This window comes from Scyliorhinus torazame, chromosome 12 (genome assembly GCF_047496885.1).
Source record: "Scyliorhinus torazame isolate Kashiwa2021f chromosome 12, sScyTor2.1, whole genome shotgun sequence".
NCBI lineage: Eukaryota > Metazoa > Chordata > Chondrichthyes > Carcharhiniformes > Scyliorhinidae > Scyliorhinus > Scyliorhinus torazame.
In genome coordinates this window covers 195950777-195976816 of record NC_092718.1, presented here as the reverse complement: position 1 = coordinate 195976816, position 26040 = coordinate 195950777, and the positions used below count along the sequence as shown (strand labels likewise).

The 26040-nt window shown below is 46.2% G+C and overlaps 1 protein-coding gene across 3 annotated transcripts in view; it reads left to right on the top strand.

Moving 5' to 3' along the window:
• Positions 1–26040, top strand: part of crybb1l3 (crystallin, beta B1, like 3) — a 117449-nt gene that overhangs the window by 52372 nt on the left and 39037 nt on the right. The window contains exon 1 of one of the 3 annotated variants that reach the window (XM_072469603.1): positions 15371–15634. The exons of 1 other annotated variant lie outside the window; for it this stretch is intronic. In XM_072469603.1, coding sequence (XP_072325704.1) covers positions 15416–15634 — 219 coding nt within the window. In that variant the 5' untranslated portion in view covers positions 15371–15415. Of the gene's footprint in view, positions 1–15370; positions 15635–26040 lie in introns of those variants that run through there. One more of the 3 variants, XM_072469604.1, reaches the window with a different exon arrangement.

Here is a 26040-nt window from a genome sequence, read left to right as displayed (position 1 = left end):
CAGAAAGTTGGTTTACAGGTGCAACAGGTGATTAAGAAGGCGAATGGAGTTTTGTCCTTCTTTGCTAGAGAGATGGGGTTTAAGACTAGGGAGGTTATGCTGCAATTGTATAAGGCGTTAGTGAGGCCACATCTGGAGTATTGTGTTCAGTTTTGGTCTCCTTACCTGAAAAATGATGTACTGGTGCTGGAGGGTGTGCAGAGGAGATTCACTAGGTTAATCCCAGAGTTGAGGGGGTTGGATTACAAGGAGAGGTTGAGCAGACTGGGACTGTACTTGTTGGAATTTAGAAGGATGCGGGGGGGGGGGGGGGGGATATCTTATAGAAACATATACAATTATGAAGGGAATAGATAGGAAGATGGGGGAGGTTGTTTCCACTGGCGAGTGAAAGCAGAACTAGGGGGCATAGCCTCAAAATAAAGGGAAGTAGATTTAGGACTGAGTTTAGGAGGAGCTTCTTCACCCAAAGAGTTGTGAATCTATGGAATTCCCTGCCCAGTGAAGCAGTTGAGGCTCCTTCATTAAATGTTTTCAAGGTAAAGATAGATAGTTTTTTGAAGAATAAAGAAAAAAAAGGGTTATGGTGTTCGGGCGGGAAAGTGAAGCTGAGTCCACAAAAGGTCAGCCATGATCTCATTGAATGGCGGAGCAGGCTCGAAGGGCGAGATGGCCTACTCCAGCTCCTATTTCTTATGTTCTTATGACACAGATACATTTATTTTGATGAGATGAAATTGTCACTGAAAGTGATGACAGTGCCCTATCAATAAAATGTTGAAGTTTTTATTTGTATTAACATCTGCTGCTGTCTCCCTTGAAAAAAAAACCTTAAAGCATGTGAATTCCTTTAGCTGGAAGCAATTAATGGCGATGCATGTGGGTTACCTTTCTAATTACTGGAAGACCTTTTAAGCAATTAATAAAATCTTGAGGACATGGATTACATGACTAAACAAAAACTGGACTCTCTATATATAACTAAAAGTGTCGTCTCAGGACAAAAAATTATAGACATTTCAATCATATATTAAAGAATGTGGAATTAAATTGACTTTCGCCAGATTGGTATGTATGTGGCTGATTAAACATTAAAAGTCTTGGAATGAGCAGCATAAAAAGCTTGGATTGAGGAACAGCTAATTTGCCCTTTGAGGCCACTTCTCTTGAAGGACAATTTCCACTTACTTAATCTGAAGAGGAACATAAATAACCACGGGAATGGCATCTAGAATAAACTAAGATCTCTAGAATAAAACATAAAAGGAACATACTTATACATTCCCTTATAAACATCTCAAAATGTAACTTTTATGAAACTGAAAAGGCTGCAAATCGGAGGCCCCTCATTCCTGATAGGGACATGAGGAGAAATCTCTTAACTTCCTGAATTCAACTGAACCACCTTTTTGCATGCACTTTTCTCTAAATTAGTGAACTGAAATAATAATTGGCTAGAAATAGCATGAATTTTGATTTCAAAGAAGGAGCCCTCCAAATTGATAACAGGTAACATGTTCTCTTGTTGTGTATTCATTAACATATTGAGACATACAGGAGGGTTTACCCATAGGGGATCTTCTGGAAGCACCCCATATATCTCAATTTTGCCAAGGAGCAACATGTAATGCATCTGTGCTTCACCAATCAGACTAGCGGCAGCCACACTCGAGCCCTACAGGCCTGGAATAGAATGGCTGCAGTGCTGAAGGAAGCCATTCGGACCATCAAACCTTTACCGTCCCTCTGAAAGAGCACCCTACCTCGGCCTAATCCCCCACCCTGTCCTTGTAACCCCAGATCTTAGTACACTAAGTGGCAATTTAGCATGGCCAATCCACCTAACCTGCATATCTTTAGACTGTGGGATGAAACCGGAGCACCCGGAGAAAACCCACGCAGACACCCAAGGCCGGAATTGGACCCAGTCCTTGGTGCTGTGAGGCAGCAGTGCTAACCATTGTGCCACCATGCTGCCCACTGCATGGCAGAATTGCTGGTGGTGGTTGTCAAGGTCATTGGTCCTTAACATGCATCACAAGTCTGCTCCTGGCTATAGTAGCTAACATCAGTGACAGTTTGCAGTTTACCATTCACCACAATATTCGGGAGATGTCTGAGGCCCTCTATACCGGGAGGAACATTTGCACGACACTCCCCACTGACAGAGTGAAGCAGGGCAAGAGTGCACTATGCTTCACCCACTTTGGAGGTTGCCCCTCCAATCTTTGCACCTTGGATCATAGGATCCAAGGCGCATAGATTGCATCCATATTGCCTTGTGCGATTCCCCCCATCATCAGCCTGATATCCTTGGATATAGAAAGGGATACTACTTACTGACTGACTGTGCAACCCATTTGAAACCAGACAGCTTTTTGTTTAACTTAACTAATCATTGATTAGATTTGAACCAATCAGCAACTTAGTCAAATACTATAGAGAACCAAAAAATCTTCACTGTTGTAAAAATTATCAACAATCAGCCGTCATTCTAAAATTAATCAATTAAATTGTTCAATTGTTTCACAAATCAAAATTCATACTTCACTAAACACCGCAAATCTGATTTATCAAATTCTCCAAATAATTTTCTTAAAAACGTATAAGCTAATATTTTGTTTCCATTCATATTAACGGTAAGGCCAAAAGAAAGTTATTGCCTGTTTGAGTCAATCAGAATTTTGGCCTTATTCATTTACATAGCCTTTGTAGTGTGAATCCCTTCTGAGTTGTGACACTATAAATGGGCACTGGATTTAAGACTTTTAATTATTACGGTCTTTGCAGTTTAACGTTAAATATTTAATGGATATATTTGCACTTCTGAGACAGTACGGAAATAAAATTAGCGATAAAATTACAATGGATTTACAATGGAAATCTCATGCACTATTTTGTAAGGTTCCAGACTATCTGAATTTAAAATTTTCTTACCCAGATTTAATCAAAAACGAACATCTGTGACTCTTTCAAAATGTGAGCGATTTGTAGTATCTTCAGCTGATGAAAATAAATACAATTTTACGTAAATTTATTGCAAAGAAAATTAGATATGCAAAACAGAAACAGAGCCCATAAAAGATATTTTAGAAAATTCCCCATGGAAATAGAAAATAGCCAAATGGGGGCAGCCCTTTAAGAATGGTTTGCATCACGATTATCCAAAGATGCGTGTTCAATATAGCAATAAAATGTCCAACCACTCCTTTGGCAATCAGTAATTGACATTCCAATGGCAGTTCATCAAACTGACATCTTAAAGGGCCACTCCCATTTCAAAAATTGTTACAATTAGAGTCCTATAGGTTCCCTTAATTAATCATTAGTCAAAATGCTGGCAAGTGATGTGGTTATGTAATATGAACTGCATTGGAACTTGGAAACAGGAGGTGGCTATTTTGTCCTTCAAGCCTTTTCCGTTAATTCAATGAGATTGTGGCTGACATTTATCCCAACTCTATCAAATCTTCATTCATAACCCTTCTTAACATTTTGACTACCAAAATTCGGAACTTGGATTTAAAATTATAATTCACACTTTTTGTACGAGCATGCTTCACACTTCTGAGAAAATAAGCATTTCCTGATTTCTCTGCTGAATGACAAGGCTCTGATTTTCAGATTAGGCTTTGTTAAGTGGCAGCTGTAGGTCAATTGTAAGCACTGTCCCCTGCGAAGCAGAAGGCTCTGGTTTTTTGGGATACAGTCTTGTAAATAGGTTCCCCCCACAATACAAACAGCAAGGGGGATAAGGCACCCCTGTCTACATAGAACATAGAACAGTACAGCACAGTACAGGCCCTTCGGACCACGATGTTGTGCCGAACTAGTCTGAAACTAAGATCAAATCAACCTACTCCCAATCATTCTAGTGCACTCCATATGCCTATTCAATAACCGCTTGAAAGTTCCTAAAGTGTCCGACTCCACTACCATAGCTGGGAGTGCGTTCCACGCCCCAACCACTCTCTGAGTAAAGAACCTACCTCTGACATCCCTCTTATATCTTCCACCATGAACCTTATAGTTATGCCTCCTTGTATCAGCTACATCCACCCAAGGAAAAAGTCGCTGAACGTCCACTCTACCTATCCCTCTCATCATCTTATACACCTCAATTAAGTCACCTCTCATCCTCCTTCGCTCCAATGAGAAAAGCCCTAGCTCCCTCAACGTTTCCCCATAAGACCTACCCTCCAATCCAAGCAGTATCCTGGTAAATCTCCTTTGTGCCCTTTCCAATGCTTCCACATCCTTCATATAATGAGGTCTAGGCCCCAACTGAAGGCCAAAATTCTCAGATCTACAACCATCCATGAGCACCGCCACCAATAGCCTGTGATACAACACCTGAATCCATTTAACGTATTCCTCACCCAGCCCAGATCTCCGCAACTTATAAACCAAGACATTCCACTCCACCGTCAAAAGCTTTCTCTGTATCCAGGGAAACAACTAACCCATCCAGCGCCCGTTTTTGGAAAACTTGGATCACGTTCAATAACCACCTGACATTATTGCTGGAAAACCGACCTTTTATGAATGCAGTCTGCCCCCCCAAACTGATCAACGGGAGAATTCCCTCTTAAACGTCGCACCAACACTTTAGGCAATAATTTCAAATCAGCATTCAGAAGTGAAACTGGCCTGTAGGAAGCACACGCCAACGGGTTCTTGCCCGCCTTCAAAACCAGGGAAATATTTGCTTCCCGGAGCTTCGGTGGTAACAGACCTGCCTCAAATGAATGACAGTACATACGCATTAAAGATCTATTAACAGGTCATTAAATTCCCTGTAAAACTCACACCTAAAACCATCCGCCCCACGGGCCTAGCCAAGTTGGAGCTCCCTAATAGCCATTGACACCTCTCTTTAGAGATAGGAGCATTTAGGACCAATCATTGATCCTCTGAAGGCAGTGGAAGCTCGAGGGAAGAGAAGAAGAATTCCAAACGTGTCAATACATCTTCAGACTGGCCTGACAGTTCAGCACAAATATTCTTAAACGCCGTAGTAACATATTTGGTTTTAGTTTGTCTATTACCTCGAGAATCACGCGTGAAAGGGATACCTTAGAACCAGCCGTCTTCGTAGTCAGAAGAGCCAAGTATTTACTCGGCTTCTCCAAAACTCACACAATTCTTGCTTCGCAAACTTGAAACTCTTCTCGGTCTGCTGGGTCAGCGAGGAATTCGGAGCCACGACTGTTGCATTAAACTCCCTTAATAATTGCCAATTAGGGTTCCTCATGTATTCTTCCTCCACTTCAGCCAGTCTAGTCTCTAACCGGCACTGGCTTTCTAGCATTCTGCACCTTTTGTTACTGTATAAGAAGTAACCAATCCCCTAGCATGAACCTTGTAGATCTCCCACTAAATAGAGGCGGTCACATTAGAATGGAAATTGACTGAGTAAAAAAGCTCAAACTCTTTCTTAAAATTCATAGTGAAGCATTTATCCCTAAGAGGAGGGGAGGGGAGGGGGGGGGGTGCTCAAGGAACACAGGAACACAGATAGCAAAATGCTATCTCTAAAGCAGGAGGCATGTTCCCGACGGCGCAGTCCACGTGTGCTCTCAAGGGTCATGAACCTGGCGTGGTCGTTGCTGGGAGAGAGAGAGAGAGAGAGAGGACGTACAGACAATGTCCAGCACCACCACCAGTACTTCGCCAGTCGTGCCGCTGGCTGGGGGCTTCTGCCAGGGCTGGGCGGGGAGTAGTGGGGGGTGACCAGGAGGTGGGCTGTGGGGTCAGGGTGGATGAGTATGCAACGCCATTACCACAGTCGGCAAGGCACCCATCCGGCTGCGCATGCTGCTGACAGCCCGCTATAAACCTGGTGCCTTGGGTCATATAGGTGACCCACCTGGGGCACCCCCCCCCGGGTGCCCTAAATCCCAAGCCAACCCATCAGCGGTATGGGCAGTCGAGCACAAGCAGTGCCATCTTTCTGGCTGCAATCAGTGTGTGTGGTGTGGGGGGGTATAGTCTAAGCGCAGCTGCAGCTTGAAAACCCTGCGCGTGTCCATCATGGACCCGGCGATGCCTCCACAATTTTTTGTGTGTTCTACTGGTGTTTCCCGTGGCACCGGTGCTAGCCCCTCACCGGTAGCGGAATCGGTGCGGGTGTGGCGCCGATTGTTCCGACGTGGAACTCCACGGATCCTCCGTTGGCGTCAGCACTTAGACTCAGGAACGGAGAATCCAGCCCTTTATCTCTACGATGTAAAGTCCTCCACACATTTAGATATCCCACCTCCTCGCATACTGACACCAATGCACTCGCCTGTATGATGGGGGATGTCTGGTTACTGGAAGCTTATCCATCAAGGGATTCAAATAACAATTAAAGTCCCTGTCCACAAATGAATTGGCCAAAGCCAGCTCTGCAAAGTCCATAACAAACTGTGGGAAGTGATTTGGAGGGTCATACACATTCATTATCGAGACAGATTCTCCGCACAAGCCACTTAATAATGGCATGTTTCACCCCCTATCCTTCACATAATTCTCCACCTTGAAGTGAACATTTTTTGTTGACCAATTTTGCTACTCCCCTTTAGCTGGTGGAAAACGAGGTGAAGAAGACCTGCCCCACCCATTCCTGCTTTAACTTTGAGTGCTGTCTGTCATCCAAATGAGTGTCTTGTAACAAGGTTATGTCCACTTTCTCCTTCCTAAGAAAAGTCAGCAGGCGGGATTCTCCGTTGCTGAGACAAAGTGTTGACACCGGGGCAGATTTTGTGGAGTTCCACGACAGCAAAACTGGCGGCGAATCTGGACCGATTCAGCGACCGTTGATGGGCTAGCACCGGCGGCACGTGGAACACAATCGATTCCAATGAGAAACGGTGCGGGATTTGCCGGGTCCATGATTGACACACGGGAGGCTGACAAGCCGCAGCCCCATATTCACATTACAATCTCCACACACACTCATCCCAGCCACAAGGTGGCGCTGGTGCGCGCCCATCCGCTGAGGGTCGGCTGGATATGATGTGCCCTTTCCAACTTAGCTTTCACATCCAGCTTCAGGAAAAGTGGTAACCAGCTCTCAAAAAGATTAACTGAAGCCTTACTCTCCGTGTTTCTGGCAGACCAACAACCTTCGACATTCTTCCTTTCGTTCTCCAAATCTTCCAGGATTGGTGATATACCACATCGCTGGATTCCCAACGAATGAATGTGAGCTTCAGCCAAGGAAGCAACATTTTCGACATTCAGGATTCTTTCCTCCATTTCCTCAAGCCTTTTATTAGTGTTCTGCGGCTGGGTCTCATGTGCACTTGGATTCTGTGTCAACAAGCCGAGTTTATCGTCAAATACTCTGATATTGTTGATAATGTTTGGAGTCATCATTTGCAGCATCTTAGAAAGTGCCGGATCAACATCACGTTTGAGGATCAAGCCACCATATTATGAAGATGGCTGCAACCCCATTGCAGCCGTCTGCTCCCTTTTATTGCCAGATTTCTTTGAATTCCTTGCCTTTTTTCTGCAACACTCATCCAAACATCTTTGAGGAGCATACTACGGAGCACTAACTCCCGGATTAGGCAAGCGTGTGCCATGCAAACAGGATGAAAGAAGGATTACATTAAGAGTGGTGCCAGAGCTTGCGGGAAAGCTGCTATTCCCGCACCGTACCACATGGTCCCCCCTAATCAGTTTCTGGTCAATGGTAACGCCCAGGATATTGATAATGGGGGGATTCAGTTATGGTAATACCATTGAATGTCAAGAGTGATAGTCAGATTCTCACTTGTTTGAGATGGTCACTGCATGGCACTTGTGTGATATGAATGTTACTTGCCACTTGTCAGCCCAATACTGGATATTGTCCAGGTCTTGCTGTATTTGGACATGTTTCTGGAATCACGAATGGTGCTGGATATTTTGTAGTCATCAGCAAACATCCCCACTTTTGACCTTATGATGGAAGGAAGGTCTTGATGAAGCAGCGGAAGGTGGTTGGGCCTCGGACACTGCCCTGAGGAACTCCTGCAGTGATGTCCTGGAACTGCGATGAATGACCTCCAACCACCTCACATTGCTGTTTGTGAGGACTTTAAAATTGCCTGCTATGTTACCACAGTGATTATACTTCAAAGGTACTTCATTGGTGGTACAGAATTTTGAGATGTCGCGGAACGTTTCTCTCCATCTACCCGATCAATTCCTTCCAAAATTCTAGAAATTTCAGTTAAATCATCTTCTATATTCCAGGGTGCACAAGTCTTATAATCTCCCTTCAAGCTCTGGTAACATGCTGGTGAATCTGCACTGCAATTCTTCCATGGCCGTAATAACTATTGTAATGTAGTGTCCAGAACTGTACCCAGTTATCCAGATATGGTCTAACTAGGGCTTTATATAATCATCCCTTTATACAGTCATAGAGTTTTACAGCACAAGAAGAGGCTCTTTGACCCATCATGTTCCACTTAGACCTTAATTAAAAAGGTTAACATCGCTTTAGTCTTTTTGATTACTTTTTGCACCAGACTACTACATCTTAGTAATCTATGTACACAAACTCCTACATCTCGGGTGTGATTCAACCACCGCGCTGAGCCAGATGCAGATCTGAGCCCAGCGGGTAAATAGCGGGAAAGGCCAAAATCAAGATTTGCGCCAGACGCGAACCAAGTTTGCAATTCACCCAGCCGGCTCTCAATGGCGAGTTCCGGATCTTGCTCAAAGGTGGCAAGCATATCGTTAACACTCATTTGCATTCATTTCAATTTCATGAGCGAGATTGAAGTCGAATGCAGTGCCGTCCCGGGAATTACCCAACCCACCAGCGAGAAATCACACCGGGCGTCGTTTAGTCCTCCTTTTTAAAAACGTGAAGCTGGCACAATGGCTGCTGAGGGGAAGTGGGGAGGTGAGTAGCCACTTCCATTTTCCAGCATGCAGCTCAAGAGCACTGGAGCTGCTGCCCCAGTGCCTGGGGGAGGGGGGAGGGACCCCTCAGGGGGGTTGGGCATGGCTGGGGGCTCAAACATTCAAGATCGGGGGTTGCCCCCAACTGGGCCGGGGAGGGGGGTGGGGGTGATTGGCTTTGCGTCTGTGAGGACTTCAAACCATGTCTAAATATTATGAAAACCAATAACAGGAGCAAGCTGCAGCCTGCCTATCCCACCAAACACTTCCAGGATTGAGCCTTGCTGTGCCTTCAATGCTGACATTCAATTTCACTCCCTTTGACTGTGACCAGCCTCTAGCTGCACAGCTGAAGGCTACTGCAAATGATGAATTAACCTTGTTAGTTGTGAGAGCACTTCACAACTGCAAGTTGTGTTTGCTGCTTGCACCTGCTGGTGGCTGCAGATGCCTGGAGGCTGCTGTTGCTGTTTCCTTCCTTTTCTGTAGCCGGAAAGACAATTTTTCCTACGATAACTGGGTCCTGGAACACCCGGTTATGAGTCCTGAAGGCAATCCGGTTTGAAGCACGAAGATGCTGCGGGACCTGATGTGCGGTATTGTTCCAAATGGGTCAGCTGTTGACATTGTTAAAGAAATGCTTTCACAGGTTGCTGATGCCTTTGTAGCTGGTGTGGTGAGTGCTGCATGTAACTGGCAGGTTAAACACGCTGGAAGTTTAAAAATCACTCATGGGACACGGGTGTCGCTGATTGTCCCAGCATTTATTGTCCATCCCTAATTGCCATTGAGGGGCAGTTAAGAGTCAACCGCATTGTTGTGGGTCTGGTGTCACATGTAGGCCAGATCAGGTAAGGATGGCAGATGGGTTTTTCCGACAATGGTTTCATGGTCATTATTAGACTTTCTAATTCCAGATATTTTATTAAGTCTAAATTCCATCACCTGCTGTCGTGGGATTTGAACCCCGGTCCCCAGAAACTATCCTGGGTCTCTGGATTACTAGTCCAGCAACAATACCACTATGCCACTGCCTCCCCCAATGTCAAGTTACGGATGTTCAACTGCAACTTGAGCGCCAGTGGAATATGTGGATGCCAGGATTTGGTTCCGGTGAGATTAGGCCGTGTGGGAGGGCCTGCAAAGCTGCAGCTCCTGGACGGAGAATGACACTGAAACGTGGAACAAGTAACATATTGATGGACAGATCATTTCTATGACAAAGTTCTGGATATGATAATATCCCAGGCTTACCCCCCATTTCTGTGCAGAATGTTACGCAGTTGATTTTCCGATCTTTGTTACTGTTGACCATTTAATAAACAAAATATTCTCAACTCCCACGTGCCTACTCCAGGGTACATGTGCCATGCCTCAGAGGATGATTAATGCATAATATCTCAAGGAATCTTTGAGGCCTTAACATGGTGTCTGAACTCTTGGAGCGTCAGCACCATAGAGGCAGCTGCCAACAGTCAAACACGAAAGAGCTGGGCTTCAGCACTGAGGATCCTCGCGCGGCCAAAGGGTAAGTGTGTGGATCGGGGAGGGCACCTGAGCACTGTCTCCCTAATGTTCGCGGCAGAGGTCTGGGGTCTAGGGGCTCCTGATGTGGCTGGGGGTGATTGTGCAGAGGAGGGTTTGCCAGCACAACTGGCTCACTGGATGGCACTCTGAGAGAAGGCGGGACAGTCATGGTGGGGCTTGTGGGATTTGAGTGTCCTGGGATGGAAGCCTTAACAGATTGTCGGTCTCTCTTCTTCTTCAATTCCTTCCAGATTAAGACATGTTTGCTGGTGTAGAACCCGCAGAGGCTGCCCTCGTGTGGTTGGTGGCAGCCAAGGCATGCAAACACCAGAGAAGGCGGCAGCAGCAGCAACACTGGCTTGCAGGGGGCCGCCACACACCCTGAAGACCCTGCTGCCCATCAGGCTAAGGAGGAACCCGGGGGGGAGTCCAGCTACGATTCAAGGTGTACAGGCATCTTTGGTCTTTTGATGAGATGACGGACAGCATGTGCCATAGGAGATTCCGTCTCAACAACGAGACAGTGCAACATCTGTGCCACGTCCGCGCGGTCAGGGCACCCTCCGGAGGAGGAGGACACCCGCTCCCACTGGCCGTGAAGATGACCTGAGCCCTGAACCTGTATATAACCAGCTCATTCCAGGGCTTGAGCTGGATCCTTTGCAGCATTTCTCAAGCTACAGTGCACAGGTCCATCCGGGAGGTCACGGATACCCAGTATGCCCAGGCATCCATCTCCATCAACTTTGAGCTAGACCAGGCTCACCAAGATGGGGCTGGTTAGCACAGTGGGCTAAGCAGATGGCTTGTAATGCAGATCAATGCCAGCAGCGCGGATTCAATTCCCGTACCGGCCTCCCCGAACAGGTACCGGAATGTGGTGACTAGGGGCTTTTCACAGTAACTTCATTGAAGCCTTCTTGTGACAATAAGCAATTATTATTATCATATCTGGGACGCAGGATTCTCTGCTATCACTGGGGTGCCCCAGGTCCAGGGGGCAATGGATGGCACACATGTCGCTTTGCATGCACCAGGGCAACAGGGAGTTTCCTTTATTAACAGGAAATAGTCCCACCCCCTGAATGTTCAGATTGTGGCCGTATCTTGCACGAGTAAGCACACTACCCAGGGAGCGTGCATGACAGCTCCATCCTGGGGCACTCGGAGATCCCTGGCATCTTCGAGGACCACCCCAGGATGACGGGTTGGCTCTTGGGGAATAAGGAGTACCCACAGAGGTTCTGGCTGATGATGCTGTCGAGGCAGAGACCCGATATCATGAAGCCCATGCTGCCACCAGTGCTGTCATTGAGCAGTGCATCAGACGCCTCAAAATGCAATCCCAATGTAATGTAAGGACCTGGATCTCTGGGATTCCGCCCGCTGTCTTTGCCCTTTCCTGCTTATTATGGGCTATCTTCTCCTGCGGGAACAAAGAGAGGGCACTGTGAGCTGCATGCTTGATGGGTCGGGGGTCTATACTAGGTGGCATGTGTGGGCACTGCAACTGGACATGAAGGGGTTGTGCTGGTGTGTGCCAGTGGGGTCTGAGGAACAAGCGCAAGGATCGGTTGTGTAGAGGGGGCAAGGTGTCAGCCAATGATCTGTGGGGGAGTTGGGAATTTGATGGGTGGTAGGTGGAACTGATGCCAGGAGAGAGGTGGTAACTTACCCTTGCAGCTCGATGGAGGTCATTGGTCTTCCGTTTTTGGACAGGATGCTCCTGATCATGCTGCCCACACTGATAGCCACTGCCTCACAGGTGGCATTGCTGATCCTATTGCTGGACTTCCAGCCCCCTCGGGGGAACAGGGTGTGCCATCTTGCATTGACAGCGTAAGAGGACTGGCTAGGTTGGCATCCACAAAGCGAGGAGCAAGTCTGCACATTGCCATGCTTTTGTGTTGACTCGGAGTGTGATGAGGGAGTGCTTAAGAGCAGCTCCCCCTTGTTAGTGGCAAGGCGCTGAGGCATGAGCGAATCAGATGGCAAGACAGCCAGTAATGGCAAGATTCACATGGGGGCTCATATTGTCACTACGTGCCGTGATCTTGCCAACGCTGCCGTCTAGAAGCTCCCCGCCAAACGCGCCCAAAATGACACTTAGAAATATTTCCATTGAATTGTGCCTCTCATCTCTTTGTTGTTCCTTGTTTTTCACTGTAGCTCAGTGGGCTGGACAGCTGGTTTGTGATGCAGAACAAGGTCAGCAGCGCGGGTTCAATTCCCGTACCAGCTACTAAGAATTCTGAATTCTCCCTCTGTGTACCCGAACAGGCACTGCAATGTGGCAACTAGGGGCTTTTCACAGTAACTTCTTTGCAGTGTTAATGTAAGATTATGTAAGACAATAAAGATTATTTATTTTATTTTATTTATTTCAGAAATACCCTAATCTATCCTTTGGTGGACCAGAATGGATGGTTTCATATGTATATGCGTCAAAATCGATCCACCTCAGTTTTTCCAAAACAATTGACTATCAATGTGTCTTTGTAATCTACACCATGTACCATTGCACCAACCTTTATGTCATTGGAAAACTTCAATTAATGGGTTTCTATTGTGCTCTGAAAACATTAAAAATATAGCCAATATTTGAGACTCCAGAACAGGTCTTTGTGGCACTTAACGAGTCACTTCCTTCCAATTCAAGTACTTAACTATTATCCCGACTTTCTGTCTGCCGTGACCTATCCAATCTCCAAAAAGGTCAATAATTTGCCTTCAATTACGGAGCTTAAGTTTTAGCTAATAATCACTAATGTGGAATCAAATCAATGCCTTTGGAAGTTCACATAAATGATGTCTATAGGCACTTTGTTGTCTACTACTTTAGTTACATGCTCACAATATTCAATTAAGTTTGTTGAACATGACCTATCATTCACAAATTTTGGTTCTCTCTAATCAGCTCAAATTTCTCCAAGGTTTCAGTCACTCAGTCCTTAATTATAGATTCCAGTAACATATCCCCACAGCAGATGTTAGACTAACAGGTCTATAATTTCCTACTAGGGCAAATCTGATCACATTGGTTGTGCACATAACAGCACCATAATGAAGAACAGAAGCGAAATACCACAATACTGGAATTAAATCAAAATAGAAGATGTCAAAAATGCCCAGGTCTAGCAGCATTTATAATAATATAGGTTTTGTAAGGGGCAACAAGAGGAGTCCACACCAAGTTGTAGAGAAAAACAAAACTTATTTTATTTAAGACGTTAACGATTATGTACAGCTCCATTAGTTCTCTACAGGATCATCTCTAGTTGGTGCCTGACTAGCCTGCTTTATTTATACAAAAGCACATGAACTGTGTTAAGGATCCACTTCTCCCTTATCGGGGAAGCTCGTATTCTGCATGTTCCATGAGGTAGTGGATCATCCCTACCTATTAAGACCCGTGTAGGTTATAATAAGGAACAAAATTAACCTCAGGCCAATGACGGTCAGGAACGTTAGCTAATTCTCTCTCCACAGATGCTGTTTGGCCCTGCTGAGTATTTATTTTTTAATTTCAGGTTTCCATCGCAGACTCAATGAGAGCAAACAAACTCCACACAGTCACCCAAGGCCGGAATTGAACCCAGGTCCCTGGCGCTTGAGGCAGCAGTGTTCACCACTGTGCCGTCCTACACACCTTTGGGTTGTGGGGCGTGAGACCCATGCAGACACGGGAATTGGGTGGGATCTATATGATTGGGCGTGTGTCTTTTCTTTTTTATGATATTGTACTATGTAATATTCGCTTTCTGGTTTTGATGATGTCGTATTTGTTATAAATTAAAATTTTGAATAAAAATATTTTTAAAAAACAAATGCAGTAAAAAATTCCCTAGTCCTATACTCAAACCTCTCGCAATGAAGGTTAACATACCATTTGCCGCCTTTACTGCCTGCTGTACCTACCTGCTCGCTTACTTTCAGGGACTGATGCACGAGGAAACCAAGGTCTCACTAAGTATCTACCTCTCTCAATTTACACCCATTTGCTTTCCTCTTCCCTTTCTTCTGTCCCCATTTTAAAATGCATTTCTCTCATATCTTTAAATTTTAGCTAAGGACATATACCTCAAACATCAGTTCTCTCCACAGTTCTTGCCTGGCCTACTGAGTGTCTCCAGGGTTTACAATTTTGGTCGAAGATTTTCACCAACAGTGATATTTTAAGCGTCCTCTCTGTCCTGTTTATGTTGTGTCACTTTCACAATATCTGAATTCTGAGTATTCCAGACTAGGAAAACTATGGATTTCAAAGTTATTAAAATGGCTAAGGTCTCTCTGGATAGCAGGATTGCGAGCATTAGCCTGGAGATGTTACAGTAAACTGTTGTCTTGAGCTTTTCCTCAGGACCAGGGACTCTCCCTTCAAACCAGCTTGTCTTTAATAAACTTCAATTCGGAAATGGTGCAGATTTCAACTCCAAGAAAATGTTAGTGCCCATTCTTTGAGCTATTCAATGCATACAAATAGTGAGCACATTTAAGAATTACTTTGTCATTTCAAAAAGCAAATGCATTTCCACTATTTGAATTAATATTCATTTTTGTTTAAAAATGTCACTTGTTTCTCTGGATGTCTTTAGTTAAACTGAATAAGCTTCACATTTTGCCATCATCATCAATCCCACTCTTCATTGCTAATCCTCGTTGTTCATTCATAAAATAATACAAAGTATTATTTATTTTTTAAAAACTGCTTTAACCAAATTGAACACAAAAGGACCTGCTTGGCGTTTCTATTTTGTTGCCATTGCAGTTGTGATCCCAAATCTTGAGTTTGAAGGAAACTGCGTCGTCGGCATCTTGCCTGCAGTGATTTGTTTTGCCGCGGGGAGGTGCTGCGCCGCTTTAATGTTGTGCTGACTTCCTCTACCGTCAGAGCGAGCGACAGTTCCCGCAGGGGGAGGCAGCAATGGAGATAGATGGCGAAATGCAGTGGCAGACAGTCGAACTGAGAAAGTGCGGGGGGGACAACCTGTATTACAAAATGTATTGCGCCAAGATGGAGCAGTTTCCGGCAGACGTCCACCGGTTTTGTGACCCCCAGTTGCAGCATGGGCGAAGGAGAGAGCTGGTCCGGCTACTCAGGAATGTTGACGAACTGAGTTGCCAAAAGCTGCAAATATTATTTTCTTTTTCAGTTCCGAACGCGGAGGCAATCACCTTTATTTCAGATTTAAACCAGCCAGTGGTCTCAGCTGGCGCTGTAAGTAACAACCGAATTGCAACATGATCACATTGTTTGCCACTCCTGCTGGTACATCAACAAGGGCCTGGGCTCAGTGCTGTGGGTCATGTTGCCAATAATGTGTTGAGGCTCTATTTATGATATGATGTTATGTCCCAACAGCGTCCCCAATACTGTAGGTGTTTCTGTTTCTCTGACTGAACCACAAGGCTGTCTGGTATAGCGGTCAAATGACCACACAACCAGTTAGTTCAAGTTCAAAGATGGTTTATTTACACACAAGGGTTACTTTGACATGCAAGCACAATATACTACAAGTTAAACTACACCTATGAGCTACAATAACCTATACTTAACTTCAGGTGACCGGCGCTGGGCAAATTGATGAGGCCTTTATCTTGATCTCACGTGGCTGGTTTGAAGAAGTGGCTCTGTCTCTGCTGTGCTCATCCGTCCGGTAGCGATCGTTGGTCTTGAACTTGGCTGTCTGGTTGTTATGCTACAGTTAGGCTGGCACAGGCTGGATCCAAAAGAGGCTGGCACAGGCCGGGTCCAAAAGAGACCGAACACCTGGCTGTGTCTCTTTTTATCCCTCTGGGATTTCGCGCTCTTTGGGGCGGTCCTTAATCTTGGACCCAATAATTCGACAGGCTTCGGTCACTGCCTTTGATTTTGGCTAATAAAGGGGCGGGTGCCTTGGTGGCTGGGGGGTCCTTAGAGGTCATTGACCTTGGCGGTTGGGCTCTCTCAGTAAAGGGGGGGGGGGTGGCGCCGATCAGTCTGTGGCTGTATTGGTTTCTTGAGTGCAGTCCTATTGTTCTGGGGAAATGGGCCATTAGAGTGCAAATGAGCGGCGGTTTTGATCAGGTCTAGCTATCTGGGTTGGAAATTCACACAAGCTCTGTATCTGTCTGAGTCCTGGGTTGGCCAGAATTCCCATGGTCCTTTGCAGGTGGCCATCTCAGGTGGCTATCTCAGGTGGCTACTTCCCATCCTCTTGATCCTGAACGCGAAGCGTGGTGGATCACACTGTTAATCCCTTATCATCCTTGGTGTGCCGGTCACCCTTGGTCAAGGACAGGTTCTACACTACTCTGTCCTTTATTTTAGGGCATTTACCTAATTCTATTAACACATCACAAATTACTAATTTCTAATGGGTCATTATTAAACTTTTAACTTATCCACACAATTGAATCTCTAACTAACACTATCTAAACTACTCTTATGCTGCTGGTAAATATCAAAAAGAACGTATGTACAGTACAAAAATTTTTAAACACCAGCATTACATTTCTACTTAATCTAGCAACATTTACAGAGGTACATGGTTATATTTCTTACAGCAGGTAATTCAGTTTTGTTGAATGCTGAAAAAGGGGGCTCAAACTGTATATATCGGGGACCGGGAGGCTTTTGCTGGCCATTTACAGAGTCAAAGTGTCTGAATGACACTGCAGATTATTGCAATTACTAGAAGGGCCTCTACTGTGTATGAAAGGGGGTTCCAATTGGCAATGTTTTCGCATCAAGTTGGGGTGTCAGTGTCTCTCTATGTGTGGTGTAGTGTCCGGGCTAGGGGTGACCTGTTGTATGGTAGTGTTCGGGGCTGGTGTAGTATTCGCTACAAGAGACCGTTGCGCGCGCAGTTGCAGAAGTCCAGCAATTATCAAAACGCATGTCAGCAGTCCTTGCTTCATCCTGTCTTCCGTCTTCCGTGTATTCCTGGGGGTGCAAGCATAGTATCTGTTATTATCTTCGGTTAATATCTTGTTTTACTGTCCTTACTCTAATTATCCATTATGATCATCACCATGCGTGACTCCTTCATTTTAAAAAAAATAACGTTTTGAGAGACAAGAAATACCAATTTTCAAGTGCAGAGATTCTCGCAGCTTGTGGTTCATGCGGGGAGTGGCCGGACAATTTCTCCATCCAGTCTTTACTACAACCAGTGGTGGTTGAGGCTCATCTTAACTAGCTGAATTTTAGGGCGGCCCGTTTTATAAAGTTTCTTCGTCCCAGGGTCCAGAGGTAGTTCGCATGCAGCAGCATATGTGGCAACCAAGTGTGTCTTATGTGTAAATAGAAGGTGGGGAGCGGAAAGAGGGAGCGAGTGTACAGAGCGTGGCAAAGGGCATTCTTTAAACCACAATATAAGAGCAGAGAAGGGGAAGCTAAGACCTGCCAAAGATAGTGAAAAGAGTAAAGAACCATTCCAGAGTACTCAAAGTGACGGGAACATGAGGTGCGTGTGGGTCGCGACAGGGCAAGAATGGGTGGAATCCCTGGGTAGGGCGGTGATCAGTGCCGTTGCGCCACTACCCGAGCTTAACTGACCGAATGCATTTGGGGTCCTTGGGTAGGGCAGGGATTAGTACCGTGACTCCCTACCTGGGTGACCTAACAAGCGGTAAGAATTTGTAGTCATATGAGATCCAACAACTGTACCTTTAACGGCCATTGGTCAGTAAATTGCGTCTGTGTCTCTGTGAGAAGAGTAACTATGACTGTATCAAGAAATTGGGTGTCAGGCCGACATCAATTAAAACCATGTGACAAGAAAAAAAGAAGGAGGAAAAAGGCGGGCAGGCTCCATCAGAAAGTAGGGCACCGAATTCTTATGCAGCATCTTTTCTTCATCATCTGGACACCTCCGGGTTCTGTACCAAACAGTGTTGTAAAAGGATTACCGAAACGAGAGTCAGAATCTGAATCATCACCATCTCCCGGTTGCCAGACTCGTGTCTGCCGTTTTTGTGCCTTGGCCGTATGGGCTGTCGTTTGATCTGAATCGTCATGTCTTACCAGTCTACAAGAGTTGTCGCGGTGCCAAAGGGGGGTTCGTTTGTCGTGAGGAATAGGGGCGGTAGCAGTGAAGGGCAAGTTACTGCCGTCGGGCGGTGGCTGTGGAAGGGGAGGTAAGGGGGCGAAGATATCCTTGTCGTGGTTCCGGGGCCTGGGGTGACTAGGGGCAGAGAGATCGTACCATTGGTCATGGATAGCAATCAATTCGGGAAGGCTGTCGTTGTCATCGGACTCAAGCTCAAGGTGGAAGGTCGCAACTGTGGGCGGAGACAAGGTCGGGTCTGTGGATGTGCTGGCATAGCTGGGGGAGGGTTGGACTAGGTTGTCGATGGGCTGGGCGGAATCGTCTCTTATTGCCAGAGAGGTGTGGTGGGAGTGGCTACATTGGGTTCCATAGACTTTGAGTTGGTTGATGTGGAACCAACCAGTTTTACCATTGGGGTACGTTATCTTGTACACGGAGGGGCTCACTGTCCGAGATGGAGTAGGGTCCTGCAAATTTGGGGGAAGAGGAAAGAACTGGGGTGGTAGAGGGAAGCCATTACTTGCTGACCAACTGTGTACTCTATGGGGTGGACGGTTTTGTCAAAGCAGGCTTTACTCTGCTTTCTTCTAGCGCCTAGTCGGACAGCTGCAGCGAGCTGTGCTGCTTTAATATTCTCTGTGACTTGTTGGACTGCTTTTTCATGGGTGAGGGCGGTGACTGTGCGGCTTGCCAAATTGAGACCTAATAAATATTCAATTCCCTTCATGGGTCGTCAATCATGAGAGTGTGGGGGGTGAAACCTGTGGAACTGGAAATGGTGTTCCGAATAAACATGAGGGCGAATGGGAGAACTGTGTCCCATGTGGTGTTATTCTGTTGCACCATCTTTCTAATGGTCGCTTCTAAAGTGCGATTCATTCTCTCAAAAATGCCGCTGGATTGGGGGGTGATATGTGAAATTTTTGCTTGATTCCAAAAATTGTTAGAAATTTTGCATGACTCTGCGGTGAAGTGGGAACCTTGGTCTGACTCAATGCTGTGGGAGAGACCCCAGCGTGTGAATGTCTGTTGGGTCAAAATCTTAGCTGTGGCTTTCGCTGTGTTCGTTCGTGAGGGAAATGCTTCTACCCATTTTGTAAAGGTGTCTGTAACAACTAAGACGTATTTGAAACCATTTCTGCAAGGGGGGAGGGGGCCAATGAAGTCTAGTTGCACGTTTGTCGAGGGGCCATTAACAGGTCGGATGTGGCGTAATTGTCCTTTCTTTGTGTATCGTTCCGGATTGTTTTGTGCACAGATAAGACAATTCTCTACATAATGTGTTACATCGGTTTTTAAATCGGGTCACCAACACAATGGTCTTAAATGGGCAATGGTGTTGTCTATCCCCAGGTGTCCGTGTCCGTGATGAAACTGGTAAATTATCTGGTTTCTATCCTGGGTGGGGACCCCATAAATTCCATTTTTCAAAACTATGCCGTCCTGTACCGTCAGTGAGTCCTTCCATTTATCGTAGGAGGCTGGGAAGTTGCCGTCTTAAATCTGTTTGAGAGTGTCATCTGCCTTTTGGGCCTGGGCTAGATCCTCAATATCGATCTGGGAAACCTGCACTGCGTGTATCGGTTCGCTTTTGGGGGGCTGCCAAAAGTGACCATGGTGTGATCCTGCCTTGGCAAAGGCGTCTGCCTTTACATTACCGGGTGGGGACGAACGATGATGGCTTCTCACTTTAATTATACCGTATGTGCGGACTGAGGCTGTCCTAAGAATGTGTTTCAACAACGGGGCAGAGGGTAGGGGCTTTCCATCGGCTGAAACAAATCCTCTAGATTCCCACAGGGGCAGGAATTCTGTCAAGCTGTTGCACACATATAGACTGTCCAAATGTATGTCTGCGGGGATTGGGAAAGAATCTGGGTGTTGTACTACATATGCTATGGCTGCGAGTTCTGCTGCTTGTGAACCTAGGTGGCCGGGCAATTTTAAAGAGATTTCTAATGCACGTCCCTGCGCGTCTTCTACATAAATTCCACAACCAGTTATTCTCTTTCCATTGTCGATCGTGGAGGAACCGTCTACTTACATTTATAAAGCATTGCCTGTGGCCTGGGAATTCTGTGTTTTACTGCCTGCTCGTGGGTATAATGACTTTGGGATAAAAGGTCCTGTGTGATGTTGGGTTGCTGTGATCTGGCACTCATGTGGGGTCCCTGCATATTGGAGATTATCGGCCAGAAATGGGTGGGTCTTGGTGCGTTTGACTGTAATGTCCCTGCCTCGTAACAATAGTGTCCAGCGAGCTGCTCTGATTTGGCTGACTGAACCATCCTTTAATCTACCGTCTAGTAATAGTTGAGAGTGGGGGTGTGCTCGATCAAGATCGTGACTGGATTAAGGCCTGTGATGTATGCAAAATACTGTACTGCCCAGAAGACTGCAAGCAAGTGCTGTTCGCAGGTGAGAATCCTTGCTCTACGGGATCCAAAACTCTTGAGGCATAGGCTACGGGTCCTAAGCGATCATGTCGTTCTTGCAGGAGTACTGCTGATAGGGTTTGGTCGGTGGTTGCCACTTCGATGGCATAGGGCAAGTCTGGGTCTGAAACCTGTAAAGCCAGGGCTGTGCCTAGGGCACGTTTTAAATCTTCAATGGCGTCTGTGTGCTGCGGAAGCCATTCCCATGGGGCGTTTTTTTTAAGGAGTTCTGAGAGTGGGGCTGCTTTTGTGGCAAAACCATCTATATGACTGAGGCAATATCCTACTAAACCGAGGAATGACCGGAGTTCAGTGACGTTGTGGGGCAGGGGCAATTTAACGATTGATTTGATTCATTTGTGTTCAATTTCTCTCTTCCCGTGGGTGATAATGGTGTCTAAGAAAAGGACCTTTTCTTTTAAGATCTGGGCTTTTTGGGGGTTGATCTTGCATCCAATGGATTGCAAAAGACCTAGTAATTCCGAAAGGAGCTGTACATGCTCTTCTTTTGTGTCCGTCTGTAGGAGTAAGTCGTCCACCTACTGGATAAGGCATTCGGATCGGGAAAATTTGGAAAGTCCATTACCCAATTGTAGGTGGAAAATGGAGGGGGAGTTGTAGAATCCTTGTGGGAGGCATGTCCACGTGTACTGCTGCCCTTGAAATGTAAACGCAAACTTATATTGACAGGCCTTGTCTAACTGGATGGACCAAAAGCCATTGCTGATGTCCAGCACTGTGAAGTACTTTACCTGTACTCCCTGCTTGAGCATGGTCTCGGGACTCGTGGCAACGGTGGGGGCTGCTAAAGGGGTTATCTTGTTAAGTTCTCAGTCGTCGATCGTTAATCGCCATGAAATATCTGGCTTTTTTATGGGCCAAATTGGGGCATTATTTGTGGACGCTACGAGCCGAATAACTCCTTGGTCTAATAAACTATTGATAACTTTAGAAATCTCACCCTCGGCTTGCTGTGGGAAACCGTATTGCTTCTCTGGCTTTGGATCAGGACCTGAAATTGTGATCATACCTGGGATCTTCCCACAATCGTGTTTGTGTTGTGCGAACAAAGCTTTGCGTTTCACGAGGACCTCTCTAATTGTCTGGGTCTGCACTAATTGTTTGCGGATTAAACCAATAGTCTCCTACTGAGCAAATCCTGTTTTCCTAATCCTCTACTGTGAGCGTAGCGGGGGGCCTCGCTGCTTTGGGCATTCTCCATACACATTTGTTGACTGGGTCAAACGAAAGGTTATGGGAGCTCATAAAATCAATACCTAGAATGTGCTCGGCTGTTTGGGGTAAGTCAACTAAAACGACGGGGTGTTTGGCGCTAATGTTCCCTATCTGAATGGCTACGGGAGCTGTGATGTATTCTTGCTGTACGTGGCCGGTAAATCCACTCAGGCTGATGGTGTCTGTGGTGGGCCATTTTCACATTAGAACATGGTGGATGAGTTTAAAGTGGTGTGGGACCCTCCTGTGTCCCAGAGAAATTTGACTGGATGTCCCCGGGCTGTGTCTGTGACTACTGGTCTGCCTGATTTGTCCCAGAGTGTGCCGCACACCCAAGGTGGGGAGTCCGAACACCGTCAATCTGTGGAATTGACCGCTAAATCGCCTGAATGGGAGCTAACCGTATCCATGGGCCTAACATTGTTCCTCGGTGGGGCGTTTGGTTGTTGGTGTCGTTGCTGGTTCGGGGGGTTTTGACGGCAATCGCGGGCGTGATGTCCCATGTGGCTCAATTGTAGCAACCTCAATTGTGGTGCCTGTGCTCTGGGGTGCTGTCCCTCATGTCTACCCTCGTTAATCCATACTGGGTCCTGGTTAGTTCTAACTGGATGCATATTTGCTTCTATCTCTTCCTGATCTGTCTGTCTGTGTCGGGTTTGTTCCCATGCTCTGTAAAGTCGTTTTAATACCCACACTTCATTGTGTGTGTGGTCTGCGGGGTTGTAATTCACACAAGCCTTTTGACCTGCGTCTGTGGCATGCGAGACTAAGGTGCGGGACCATTTAGTGGTGTCGCCCTCATTTAAGTGTGTCAGGTTCAAATCCCCAAATACATCCTTAAAATGGATCCAAAGGTGACCTGCAAATGCGGTCGGATGCTCTCCCTTCTTTTGCCGACAACGGTTCAAACCCTCAACTGGATCTCCCTTGTTATACCCGATTGCATGTAAAATGGCCATTTTCATCTCCTGTACGGTTCCTCCTGCTACATTTTGGGGTTCTGGCAAAGCTGATCTTACGGACTGGCTAAGGCTCATAACTATTAGCTTCACTTCCTCTCTCTCGTCTCGACCGTACATAACTTTCTGTTGGCACACTTCCTCAAAGACGTTGTGCGGGTCTGCGGTGGGCTGAAATGGACTAATTTTCGTGCAAGCCTCTCTTAATTGGGTTATGGATAGTGGGGTGGCGTAAACGATATCGGGCTGATCCTGATCCGAGGACTTGCGCTGTGTGGTGACCGGATTCATGGGGGTGTGTGTTGCCTGTGCAGTCAGTGGAGCGGGTGCTTTCCCTTTTGGAGCATGGGGGGGCTCGATTCTGATTTCCTGTATCCTCAACAGATCTCTGGGCACTTTCATTTAATTCTTGCCAATCGGGGGCACCTTCCTCGTCTAACCTTTGTCCAAAGTATACCTAAGTCCATTCTGCACTGAAAGCAGTGACTGTAACTTCTCTATCTGTTGTCGGCATTTCGCGTGGTCCACTATACTCTGTCTCTGTTCTTTCGTGGAGCTGTGGAGCGCTCGCAAAGCTGCTTTTAAATCCACGCATTGACTCGTTAACTGTGCTACCTGCTGTTCTGTCTCTTCTCTTACCGGGACTGCGCGCTGTGAATCTTGGTAGGCTTTAATCGTACTGGGTCTGAAAGCTGCTAAGGTGAACTATTGGTGTGCACGTTTGACATCAGTCATCTCCTTATCTTTAGCTGCTAACTGTTCCCGGAGTTGCTCAATTATCTTTTCGCTTTCACTATTGTTTCCCTCGTTCTTCTCAACTAACTGCCTACGGAGCATCTTCGCGACCTCCTCTGAGCCTTGCAACAGTGCCAAACAGGACACTACTGCCATCGGCTTTCGGACCTTTGCTACGTTTTTCTTATGGACCTCGCTTAGATTGTCCCACCAAGTTTGTCCTATGCTTCCTGGACCTGACTCATCATTTGCACAAAAATTGGACCAAAGGGGCTATCCTTTCCCCTTTAAATACTTCCTCAATTCTTCCATATAGGGCATTGCTCTGCTCTGTTGGTCGCTGCGACCTCGTGTTCCTGTGGGTTCATTAAACGTTCCATCGCTTTAGTAGCCATTGCTTCTAATATCTCTTTTGCTCTACCTCTAACATCTCTTGCTCAACTTTTAACTTCTCTTTCCCTACCTTTAATTTGGGACAGGGGAATAAGGCGGTGATTCGAACATCGGGTATGGCCTAAGCTATTTTCCGGTTCACAATTCTCTCGACAGTTTTACACAATGCTAGCGAGTTTACCTTACTTTCCCTGTTAGGTATGCATGCGGGTTAGTACACACTTCCGAAGTTCGGTTATTTGGTCGATATGGGGCTTGCACTTGTGGTTCTTTCTCTTTCTCGCATTTGGATTCAAAGTTTGTGGGTTCTCTCGGAGTGACAAAGTCACTTCTAATCGAGTCCCGGCGGAGTTGCCAATAATGTGATGAGGCTCTATTTATGATATGATGTTATGTCCCAACAGCGTCGCCAATACTGTGGGTGTTTCTATTTCTCGTACTGAACCACAACGCTTTCCCGTATATCGGTCAAATGACCACACAGCCAGTTAGTCAGTTCAAGTTTAAAGATGGTTTATTCACACGCAAGGGTTACTTCGACTTGCAAGCACAATATACTACAAGTTAAACGACACCTATCAGCTACAATAACCTATACTTAACTTCAGGACGACTGGCGCTGTGCAGATTGATGAGGCCTTTATCTTGATCTCACGTGGCTGGTTTGAAGAAGTGGCTCTGTCTCTGCTGTGCTCATCCGTCCGGTAGCGATCGTTGGTCTTGAACTTGGCTGTCTGGTCGTTATGCTGCAGTTGGGCTGGCACAGGCTGGGTCCAAAAGAGACGGAACACATGGCTGTGTCTCGTTTTATCCCTCGGCTGCAAAGAGACATAGATAGGATGCAGAGCTGGGCTGAGAAGTGGCAGATGGAGTTTAACCCTGAAAAGTGTGAGGTTGTCCATTTTGGAAGGACAAATATGAATGCGGAATACAGGGTTAACGGTAGAGTTCTTGGCAATGTGGAGGAGCAGAGAGATCTTGGGGTCTATGTTCATACATCTTTGAAAGTTACCACTCAAGTGGATAGAGCTGTGAAGAAGGCCAATGGTGTGCTCGCGTTCATTAACAGAGGGATTGAATTTAAGAGCCGTGAGGTGATGATGCAGCTGTACAAAACTTTGGTAAGGCCACATTTGGAGTACTGTGTACAGTTCTGGTCACCTCATTTTAGGAAGGATGTGGAAACTTTGGAAACGGTGCAAAGGAGATTTACCAGGATGTTGCCTGAAATGGAGAGTAGGTCTTACGAGGAAAGGTTGAGGGTGCTAGGCCTTTTCTCATTAGAATGGAGAAGGATGAGGGGCGACTTAATAGAGGTTTATAAGATGATCAGGGGAATAGATAGAGTAGACAGTCAGAGACTTTTTCCCCGGGTGGAACAAACCATTAGAAGGGGACATAAATTTAAGGTGAATGGTGGAAGATATAGAGGGGATATCAGAGGTAGGTTCTTTACCCAGAGAGTAGTGGGGGCATGGAATGCACTGCCTGTGGAAGCAGTTGAGTCGGAAACATTAGGGACCTTCAAGCAGCTATTGGATAGGTACATGGATTACGGTACAATGATTTAGTGTACATTAATTTGTTCTTAAGGGCAACACGGTAGCATTGTGGATAGCACAATTGCTTCATAGCTCCAGGTTCCCAGGTTCGATTCCGGCTTGGGTCACTGTCTGTGCGGAGTCTGCACATCCTCCCCGTGTGTGCGTGGGTTTCCTCCGGGTGCTCCGGTTTCCTCCCACAGTCCAAAGATGTGCAGGTTAGGTGGATTGGCCATGATAAATTGCCCTTCGTGTCCAAAATTGCCCTTAGTGTTGGGTGGAGGTGTTGACC